The sequence below is a fragment of the Miscanthus floridulus genome, chromosome 16, assembly GCF_019320115.1.
Source record: "Miscanthus floridulus cultivar M001 chromosome 16, ASM1932011v1, whole genome shotgun sequence".
In the NCBI taxonomy this organism is placed as follows: domain Eukaryota; kingdom Viridiplantae; phylum Streptophyta; class Magnoliopsida; order Poales; family Poaceae; genus Miscanthus; species Miscanthus floridulus.
The window spans coordinates 54,330,740-54,342,135 of record NC_089595.1 but is presented as its reverse complement, the minus strand read 5'-3'; the positions used below and the strand labels follow the sequence as shown (position 1 = coordinate 54,342,135).

The following is an 11,396-nucleotide window of genomic DNA, read 5'->3' as shown; positions in this document are numbered from 1 at the left end:
AGAGCACAAGTACAATGGCAGCCTGCAAGCAGTCGCACTGTCATACTTAAGCCCATATAAACCTGGTAGTCCATCGAGTAGCATGAAGGTTCTCGATTAACCATCAACATACAACCAAGATCGTACATGTCACACCCAGTTTTAAGAATAAAAGAGGATGTATAAAGTCTTATGTGCACCCCAGGAACGGTCGCACACATAAGTGGACAAATTGTGAACGGTACCAACACAATGTTTATTACATAGCGAATAAATATTCAACACATAGTCTCAAACATTGGTATAATAGCTACTAAGATAATTCTCTTGCGGAAGCTCCAACAGGGACGTCAACTGGTGAACATCAAGCCTAATACTCGTCACGATAATCTTCAATCCAATCTTGATCTATTACCCATCCGGGATTTTTCCATCATAAAAGATAAAGCAAGGCATAAGTACATGTCGTACTTAACAAGATAACTAAGGGTTCATGAGGCTCAAATAGCTGACACTGGTTTACTGCGGTTAGCATTTAAGTCATCATCAAGTTTAGCATTTATTAACACCAAGATAGCAATAATCCCATGATACAATGATCCAATGTAATCGAATAATGAATAGCAATAGAGTACCATAAATAAACAATTATCAAATTTCAGTTAAGAACTTGTATATTCCCTCAGTTTTCCGGGCCGCCCGTATCCGTGGGCATGGCTATTATAACAGTTTTACACTCTGCAGATGTTGTACACTTTCATTGTGAGTCATGTTGTTCAAATGTATGGGTTAATTATGTCCAAACACCGAACACCATATAAAGCCACCCAAGAGCTCGTCTAACCGGCCAGGGCCGCAGGGTCATCAGATATAGGAACCCCCCTTCCAAAAATATAAAAGGCCGCTTCCATAGCTAGGCTCAACAGGACAGAGGCTGTCCTATACCCAACTCGCAGACCTCTAACCAACTAGAAAAGGGTTTCTTAAGTGACTAGAGCCAGAGCCATGTAGCCCTCACAGCTGTACGGGTTGTCCCAGCTTTTGCCAAAAGATAAGTCCTTTTAGTCATCTTTTAATGTATTGCTTATTCCATTAATCAATCCACCTGATCATTGTCATTGCTTAGCACTAGCATAAATACTACCCATGCATATATCCCAAAGTTTTCAAGGTAACTAAGTATTCAATCTCTAGGGAATCCTACCATAGGTAGCAAGGAAGACACATGCATATGTATTTTAGTGAGCATCATGAATAGGGCAGCAAGGAAGGTCCTTAGCTATACTTGCCTTGATCAAAGTCCTCCTGAAAGTCTTGCTGGTCGTAGAAGTTCTCTTGTTCGCCAACGTAAACCTCACCGTCTGATCTCGATCAACAACACCAAGCAGCAACATACATTCATCCGAGCAATCATACACGAGCAAACAAATAAATTCAATTAGAACAGTACACCAACAGAGGCAAACAGTTTTGAAAAGTTCTTAAAACTATTCTACATATTGCTACGATCACACAGACGTGAAGATCACAAAAAACGGAGTCACAACGAGAAAGTTAGGATTAAAACAAGGTTTTCCTATTAAAGAAATAGATTAAATCTAAACTCAAAATTTTAAGTTCAAAAACATGGTGACAAATTATATGAACAGATAGATCTCTAAAATACGAATCTAACGCAAGTTGAATGGTCCAATTTGGAGTTAAAACGAATAAGTTATGAGCAATTAAAGGTAGTGGCAAAACTGTAATTAGATGGAACTTGATTTTGAATCTGTTAAATCAGAAATACGTTTTCCAAAAGAGAAAGCATAGGAATCAGAAAGCGTAAAGGACGGCGGGTTCCATTATCCAGTTCGCCAGGGGCTCTTAAGCAAAACGAGCACCCAAAAGGGTATCAGCCGTCAACGGCCATTGGATCCAATCTGGACGGTCCAGATTAGACCTGGAGGGTGCGAGCGGCGTGCTGACCGGAGAAGAAAGGGGAGGCAGCGGCCGACATGAACGGCGACGACCGAGCTCGCTGGAGCTTGCGGTTTGGGCGAACCAGAGCACAAAAACCCAAAGGACCGGTACCATTCGACAGAGGAGGGCAAGGCAAGCTCACCCAGCGAGAAGATGGAGTCGGAGGTGGCGCGTGGTCGGAGGGCGGCTCGCGACGGCAGAACCCGACGATCTGCACACGGTGACAATGTCGGATAAGCCAAATTGATCAAAGAAAAGGGTGCCGAGGTGATTACGAGGTCGAGGCAAAACACTTGCCCAAGCTTACGACGACGAAACAGCGACGACCGTGACGAATTGAGTGCAGCGGCGGAGAACAGCAATGGCGGCTAGGTTAGTGGCTTGCTGCGGCCTTGTACGCATGAGCGAAGGCGGCGGTTACGCTTAGGGTTGCAAGGGCGTTGCGGACGCGGCCTTAGGAATTTATAGGGGCAAGGCGTGGCGCGGACGCCCAGGTGGAGTACCGCGGCTCAGTCGGTGGTGGAGTCTGGCTCGGTTCCGTTCAAGGAGGAAGATGCCGCTGACAGGTGGGCCAGCCACGTCAGCGAGACAAGGAGAGATGAGAGCTGCTGCCGCAGTGGCTACCGTGGGTTGGGCCTCGACTATGGCCCATGAAAGAAGAAGGGAAAGGAAACTAGGGGGGCCTGCGCTGCGGGCTTCGGCTGCTGGGCTGAGGAGGAGGGAGCAGGCCGACTGGGCCAGAAGCCAGGCAGAGAGAAAGTTTCCCTTTTCTTTTTATTTTCCAAGCTTTTGAATCCTTTTTCAGATGAATTTGAATTCCCCTTTTTAAACTAGAACAAAATCCAAACCAACTCAACACAAAGTATGCACCAGCATGAATGCTCAAGCATGTATTTAACTTGGATATTGATTTCATTTTTATAAACTTAATGTGGTTTAAATACTCACATAAATAAAAATAAACCAATTTAGCCAATTTAAATTTATTCAAATTTTAGGGTGTTACAATTCTACCCCCTTAAAAGAATCTCGTCCTCGAGATTAGGCTGTGCTTACTCAAACAACTACGGGTATGTCTTCCTCAACTCATCTTCTCTTTCCCAAGTTGCCTCTGCTTCCGAATACCGATTCCACTGAACCTTGCACATTCTAATTGTCCTGCTTCTTGTAACTTTCTCAGCTGTATCCAAAATCTTAATTGGAAACTCATCATATGTCAGATCATCTTTAACAGCAAGTTCCTCTAATGGTATTTGCTCCTCAGGCACACGCAAACACTTCTTAAGTTGGGACACATGGAACACATCATGGACACCAGATAGGTTCTCAGGCAATTCTAACTGATAAGCCACTTCTCCACACCTCTTCAAAACTTTAAACGGACCAACATACCGGGGTGCTAGCTTACCTTTCATGTTGAACCTTTTCACACTTCTCATAGGTGATACTTTTAAATAGACATAATCTCCTTCTTCAAATACCAAGTCTCTTCTTCGATTATCTGCATAGCTCTTCTGACAGGTTTGTGCCACTCTTAGGTTCTCTCTAATCTTTCTCACCTGCTCTTTAGCATTTCTAAGCACATCTGGTCCAAACACTTGACTTTCACCCATTTGATTCCAAAATAAGGGTGTTCTACACTTACGCCCATACAAAGCTTCAAACGGTGACATCTTGAGACTCTGTTGATAGCTGTTGTTGTATGAAAACTCTGCATAACACAAACTCTTATCCCAACTAGTACCATACTGCAACGTACATGCTCTCAACATGTCTTCTAAGATTTGATTAATTCTCTCCGTTTGCCCATCTGCCTGTGGGTGATATGCTGTACTAAAATTTAACTTTGTTCCTAATGAATCATGCAACTTTTGCCAAAAGGTGGAAGTAAACTGAGTTCCTCTATCAGACACAATCTTCTTAGGAACTCCATGTAGATACACTATTCTCTCCATGTATAACTCTGCTAATTTTGCTCCCGTATAAGTGATTTTGACTGGCAAAAAGTGAGCGACTTTAGTTAATCGATCCACAATTACCCATATCGAATCATAACCTCTTTGAGTACGTGGTAACCCCACTATGAAGTCCATACCAACTTCTTCCCACTTCCACTCAGGTATCTTCATAGGTTGCAACAATCCTGCAGGTCGTTGATGCTCAGCTTTCACTCTCTGACAAGTGTCACACAAAGCTACGTACTCAGCCACATCCCTCTTTAACCCATACCACCAGTACTTTTCTTTAAGATCTAGATACATCTTAGTACTTCCAGGATGAATAGAGTAAGTTGACTCATGTGCCTCCCACAGAATTGCATCATGAATAGATTTCACTTCAGGCACACAGATCCTTTTCCCAAACCACAAAATACCATTCTCATCTATAGTGAATCCGGGTGCTTTCCCAATCACTACATTCTCTGCAATCTCTTTTAACTTCTCATCCTCTAATTGACCTCTACGTATCTCAAGCTCTAGTGTAGGTGTCACTTCTATCTCCATAGCATTATAAACAATACCAAGGTTCAAGTGCTGAAGCTCTTCACCTAGCCCCTTTGGCACAGGCGCCATCTCTAGCTCATTGGCATATCTCTTCCTACTAAGTGCATCAGCTACAACATTTGCTTTACCAGGATGATAGTGCACCTCTAGATCGTAATCCTTGATCAGTTCCAACCAACGACGTTGTCTCAAATTTAGATCTGTCTGAGTGAATATGTACTTCAAACTCTTATGGTCGGTAAAGACATCACTCTTATGCCCAATCAGATAGTGTCTCCATATCTTTAATGCATGAACCACAGCTGCTAACTCCAAATCATGAGTAGAATAATTCAATTCATGTTTCCTCAGCTGTCTAGATGCATAAGCAACAACCCTACCTTCTTGCATAAGAACACATCCCAATCCTTGATGAGATGCATCACAATAGATAGAGAACTTCTTACTTAGATCAGGCAAAATCAGCACTGGAGCTGTTGTCAACCGCTTCTTTAATTCCTCAAAACTAGCTTGGCACTTACTAGACCACTCAAACTTAGCATTCTTCTCTAACAAGGCTGTCATGGGTTTAGCAAGCTTGGAGAAACCTTCAATGAATCTTCGATAATATCTAGCTAAACCAAGAAAACTACGGATCTCACTTACATCAGTAGGTGGCTTCCAATTCAGTACATCCTTCACCTTGCCTGGATCCACTGCTATACCACCATTAGAAACAACATGACCAAGAAAAGAGACTTCTCTTAACCAGAATTCACACTTACTACGCTTAGCAAATAGCTTATGCTCTCTAAGCTTCTGTAGCACCAATCTCAGATGTTCAGCATGATCATCATCCGTCTTAGAGAATACCAGTATGTCATCAATGAATGCTACCACAAACTTATCAAGATACTCCATAAACACCTTATTCATCATATACATAAAGTAGGCAGGTGCATTGGTCAAACCAAAAGACATAACTGTATACTCATATAACCCATACCTCGTAGTAAAAGCTGTTTTTGGTATATCAGTATTCCGAATCTTCAACTGATGATAACCAGAACGCAGATCAATCTTAGAAAACACACAAGCACCTCTCAACTGATCAAACAAGTCATCAATTCTAGGCAACGGGTACTTGTTCTTGATAGTTACCTCATTAAGAGATCGATAATCCACACACATACGCTGTGTTCCATCCTTCTTGTCAACAAAGATCACAGGCGCTCCCCAAGGTGATGCACTAGGTCGTATGAACCCTTTATCCGACAGCTCTTTCAATTGTTTCTTAAGTTCTTCTAATTCGTTAACCCCCATTCTATATGGTCTCTTAGCTATAGGTGCAGTACCAGGTAATAATTCAATTATAAACTCAATGTCACGGTCAGGTGGCATACCTGGCAAATCATCGGGGAAGACATCTGGAAACTCCTCCACAACACGGTCCTGGGGATTAGCATCATCATCTAATTGATTCACTGTAGCTGTTGGTGGTGGTTGCACTCTCACACCAACACTGATTCGATCTCCCTTTGGTGTTGTCACTGCTACAACTCTCTCCTGACACTGAATCACAGCTCGGTGTTCTTTCATCCAATCCATACCCAGAATCACATCGATCCCAAAAGTTCTCAACACAATAGGACTGACTGAGAAGTCTACCCCCCTTAAGGTAAGACTTGCGGAAGGGCAACAATGTGCAGCAGGTATTGATCCCCCCGGTGAATTTACTAACATTTGGGTCTTCATTGCGATTAAAGGTAGGCTATGTGTTCTAACAAATGCTTGTGAAATAAAGGAATGCGAAGCTCCAGAGTCAAAAAGAACATTAGCGGGGATAGAGTTAATGTTGAACGTACCCATCATAACTTCGGGTGCTCCAACCACAGTCTCAGGCGCCACATGGTTCACTCTTCCAGTGTTGTACGCGGGCTTCTGGTTGCTATTCTGCTTCTGAGGTGTCTGTTGATTCGGCTTTTGGGGGCAGTGGTTAGCATAGTGTCCCACATCCCCACATCGAAAACACTTATTGGGAGTACTAGGTGCATTGCCCTTCATCGGGGTGGTGTTGGGCGTTCCCTGGCGTGGAGTCTGATTGCCCATTTGCTGCGGTGCACGCTGGTTCCAATTCTGCTATTGGTTCTGAGAGCATTGTGGAAACTGACCACGGTTCCATTGACTGACTGGACCTTGATACCTCTGCTGGTTATTATAGCGCGGGCGTGTGTTGCCTCCTGAGACCTGTCCCTTCATCTTTCTCTTCCTATCCCTCTCCAATCGCATATTGTCAAGCATAATAGCGCGATTCACCAACTGCTGGAAATTAGCATATGTGTTACCAGCCAACTGCAACCTGAGATCATAGTAAATTCCCTTGAGGAAGAGACGTTGCTTGTCTGCATCCTCCCTCACGTCATTAGGAGCATAGCGAGCCAACTGAGCAAACTTGTCGTGATACTCACTGACAGACATAGAACCCATCCTGAGAGATCTGAATTCCTCCTGCTTGAGCTCTATCAAACCATCTGGGATATGGTGTGCCTTGAAATCCCTCACAAATTCTAGCCAAGTGATAGCAGGAGCATTGTTGGGACGAGCAGACTGATACGACTCCCACCAAGTCTGAGCTGCTCCCTGAAGCTGACCCGAAGCATACAACACCTTTTGTTGATCATCACACTGAGCGATGTTGAGCTGTTTCTCCACTGCGCGTAGCCAATCATCTGCCTCCAAGGGGTCAGCGGCATGAGAGAAAACCGGAGGATGTCCTTGCATGAATTCCCTTCGCTTGTCTCTTGGTGGTGGAGGTGCTGGTGCTCCCATAGGTTGGTTCTGAAAGAACTGCATCATGGACTGCATAAACTGTCCTTGCATCGCCAACACCTCTGCTGCGGTCATGGGTGGTGGTGGGGGTGGTGGAGCACCTCTCCCACGTCCTCTATTTCCTCCACGGCCAGACATCTGCAATCCAACACGAAACATCACCAATATGTAAGATATAGGCAATTCTGAAAATTTCTGGACGTGATGCAGAATCAGCAGGTCAGAAAAACTGTCATAACTCGAGTTCCAGACATCCAAATAAGATGATCTTTATATGGTTAGAAAGCTTAAGAAATTATCTACAACTTTCATTTAGACCACATTTTCTGATTCTGACGTTACATTAATCAAAAACAGACCACAGCAGAAACTGTCCTCAGATTCCAGACAGCACCAAAGTTCATATTGTGACAGTCGTAACTCTCAGATACGAATAGATAAAAAGGTGATTCTTGTGCCATTGGAAAAATACAGCAGTCTATGTACTCCCCGTAAAATTTCATGACCAATGCTCGAGCAGGTGAAAAGTTATAACCAAAACATCACTGACTGTTCCAGAAAACAGCAAGCAAGGAGACAGGATAGACCAACCGAATTATTTATTAAAGCACTTTCACCCTTAATATTTTAGCTAAGGAACTCAGGGACATGCCCACAAAGTTCCTGCACTCATCACAAAGATCCAAATCACACATAAATCACAATAATAATCCAGCTAGCACACCATTAGTTCACAAACACTTAAAAGACTCGACTCGACTCATGATACTAAATACGTGCCTATTACAATGGTTTCATAAACTTAAGGGGCGGCGTTCTTCTTGGTGGAGGGCTCATCTAACTTCTCAAACAGCTTAGGACGCCCTAACTCGGCGTTAAGGCCATCAATCTCTTTCTGGTATTCCTTGATCGTGTCTTGTGCTTTCTTCAGCTCTTCTTTTAACGCTCCCACCTTATTTGTGAGTTCACGGTTTAGCTCAACGGTGGCCTCAAGAGTCTTCGATCCTTTTACCACGACCTCAATGGTCCAACTATTTTCCTTCGGAAGATAGCATGGGTAATACAAGAGTCCATCGTCCTTCTTATCATCAGAGAGTCGGCCACGGTAGTAGGCAAGTGCAATGGAAGCAGCATCCTCCATGCTTCTTTCCGCGGTAGCTCGACTGACATGGTGGGTGACAACTGCATCTATCTTGCGAATATTTGGGGTCTTGATCAGCAACCGAGTATCCCAAGATGAACCAATCAAAGGATGGCTGTGCTCCGTAGTATGATACTCCAGAGTGGCTTGCAGGTCTGGATAATAGTACTCCAACATCATTGTCAGCAAGTCATGGTAGAAGGCATTGTCATCAGGCTTCTTGATGCTTAGCTTGTTAGTCCAACCTATACGTGGTAGTGGCTGGAGTACTTCATCTTCATCATCATTGGTCAAGTCAATGGCCTCCACAAGTGCTGGGGATTGAGCTATCGGAGTTGGCGAAGAATGGACCTCTTCACCGACTTCATTCTTCCAGTTCTTCCTCTGGACGTCCTCCCTAGGCTCCATTGGCTCATACACAGCACGCTGTGGTTGAAAGCATCCAACGTACCAGCAGGCAGACTTGCGGTCACGTGTCATCTATAGAAGTTTCAAATTAGTTAGAATAGAATCAATTGGTTTTACAATAGAATAAGACAAAAGAAGCATAAAACTTAGCAAATAACAAGATTGAGGTGGAAAGCATGAAACAGGTGAAGCAAGGGAAACTAAGAACGACCAATCTAACTAGGCTTGCGTCCTACAGTCAACAATGCTTTGATACCAATCTGTCACACCCAGTTTTCAGAATAAAAGAGGATGTATAAAGTCTTATGTGCACCCCAGGAACGGTCGCACACATAAGTGGACAAATTGTGAACTGGTACCAACACAATGTTTATTACATAGCGAATAAATATTCAACACATAGTCTCAAACATAGGTATAATAGCTACTAAGATAATTCTCTTGCGGAAGCTCCAACAGGGACGTCAACTGGTGAACATCAAGCCTAATACTCATCACGATAATCTTCAATCCAATCTTGATCTGTTACCCATCCGGGATTTTTCCATCATAAAAGATAAAGCAAGGCATAAGTACATGTCGTACTTAACAAGATAACTAAGGGTTCATGAGGCTCAAATAGCTGACACTGGTTTACTGCGGTTAGCATTTAAGTCATCATCAAGTTTAGCATTTATTAACACCAAGATAGCAATAATCCCATGATACAATGATCCAATGTAATCGAATAATGAATAGCAATAGAGTACCATAAATAAACAATTATCAAATTTCAGTTAAGAACTTGTATATTCCCTCAGTTTTCCGGGCCACCCGTATCCGTGGGCATGGCTGTTATAACAATTTTACACTCTGCAGAGGTTGTACACTTTCACTGTGAGTCATGTTGTTCAAATGTATGGGTTAATTACGTCCAAACACCGAACACCATATAAAGCCACCCAAGAGCTCGTCTAACTGGCCAGGGCCGCAGGGTCATTAGATATAGGAACCCCCCTTCCAAAAATATAAAAGGCCGCTTCCATAGCTAGGCTCAACAGGACAGAGGCTGTCCTATACCCAACTCGTAGACCTCTAACCAGCTAGAAAAGGGTTTCTTAAGTGACTAGAGCCAGAGCCATGTAGCCCTCACAGCTGTACGGGTTGTCCCAGCTTTTGCCAAAAGATAAGTCCTTTTAGTCATCTTTTAATGTATTGCTTATTCCATTAATCAATCCACCTGATCATTGTCATTGCTTAGCACTAGCATAAATACTACCCATGCATATATCCCGAGGTTTTCAAGGTAACTAAGTATTCAATCTCTAGGGAATCCTACCATAGGTAGCAAGGAAGACACATGCATATGTATTTTAGTGAGCATCATGAATAGGGAAGCAAGGAAGGTCCTTAGCTATACTTGCCTTGATCAAAGTCCTCCTGAAAGTCTTGCTGGTCATAGAAGTTCTCTTGTTCGCCAACGTAAACCTCACCGTCTGATCTCGATCAACAACACCAAGCAGCAACATACAATCATCCGAGCAATCATACACGAGCAAACAAATAAATTCAATTAGAACAGTACACCAACAGAGGCAAACAGTTTTGAAAAGTTCTTAAAACTATTCTACACGTTGCTACGATCACACAGACGTGAAGATCACAAAAAACGGAGTCACAACGAGAAAGTTAGGATTAAAACAAGGTTTTCCTATTAAAGAAATAGATTAAATCTAAACTCAAAATTTTAAGTTCAAAAACATGGTGACAAATTATATGAACAGATAGATCTCTAAAATACAAATCTAACGCAAGTTGAATGGTCCAATTTGGAGTTAAAACGAATAAGTTATGAGCAATTAAAGGTAGTGGCAAAACTGTAATTAGATGGAACTTGATTTTGAATCTGTTAAATCAGAAATACGTTTTCCAAAAGAGAAAGCGTAGGAATCAGAAAGCGTAAAGGACGGCGGGTTCCATTATCCAGTTCGCCAGGGGCTCTTAAGCAAAACGAGCACCCGAAAGGGTATCAGCCGTCAACGGCCATTGGATCCAATCTGGACGGTCCAGATTAGACCTAGAGGGTGCGAGCGGCGTGCTGACCAGAGAAGAAAGGGGAGGCAGCGGCCGACATGAACGGCGACGACCGAGCTCACCGGAGCTTGCGGTTTGGGCGAACTAGAGCACAAAAACCCATAGGACCGGTACCATTCGACAGAGGAGGGCAAGGCAAGCTCCCCCAGCGAGAAGATGGAGTCGGAGGTGGCGCGTGGTCGGAGGGCGGCTCGCGACGGCAGAACCCGACGATCTGCACACGGTGACAATGTCGGATAAGCCAAATTGATCAAAGAAAAGGGTGCCGAGGTGATTACGAGGTCGAGGCAAAACACTTGCCCAAGCTTACGACGACGAAACAGCGACGACCGTGACGAATTGAGCGTGGCGGCGGAGAACAGCAATGGCGGCTAGGTTAGTGGCTTGCTGCGGCCTTGTACGCGTGAGCGAAGGCGGCGGTTACGCTTAGGGTTGCAAGGGCGTTGCGGACGCGGCCTTAGGAATTTATAGGGGCAAGGCGTGGCGCGGACGCCCAGGCGGAGTACTGCGGCTCGGTCGGT

At 43.9% G+C, this 11,396-nt stretch overlaps 1 protein-coding gene and 1 long non-coding RNA gene across 2 annotated transcripts; both read right to left on the bottom strand.

Moving 5' to 3' along the window:
- Window positions 1-282: 282 nt before the first annotated feature.
- LOC136511665 (uncharacterized) lies at window positions 283-2,374 on the bottom strand. Its single transcript, XR_010772793.1, has 4 exons — window positions 2,239-2,374; window positions 2,084-2,152; window positions 1,269-1,340; window positions 283-387 (listed from the first exon to the last, which is right to left on the bottom strand). It is a non-coding gene; the product is annotated as an uncharacterized lncRNA (long non-coding RNA).
- A 5,479-nt stretch (window positions 2,375-7,853) lies between these two features.
- LOC136514478 (uncharacterized) lies at window positions 7,854-10,756 on the bottom strand. The gene is made up of 2 exons (XM_066508426.1): window positions 10,206-10,756; window positions 7,854-8,874 (listed from the first exon to the last, which is right to left on the bottom strand). Exons 1-2 carry the CDS (start codon window positions 10,308-10,310, stop codon window positions 8,056-8,058), a joined length of 924 nt encoding a protein of 307 aa, XP_066364523.1. The 5' UTR covers window positions 10,311-10,756; the 3' UTR covers window positions 7,854-8,055.
- Window positions 10,757-11,396: the final 640 nt, after the last annotated feature.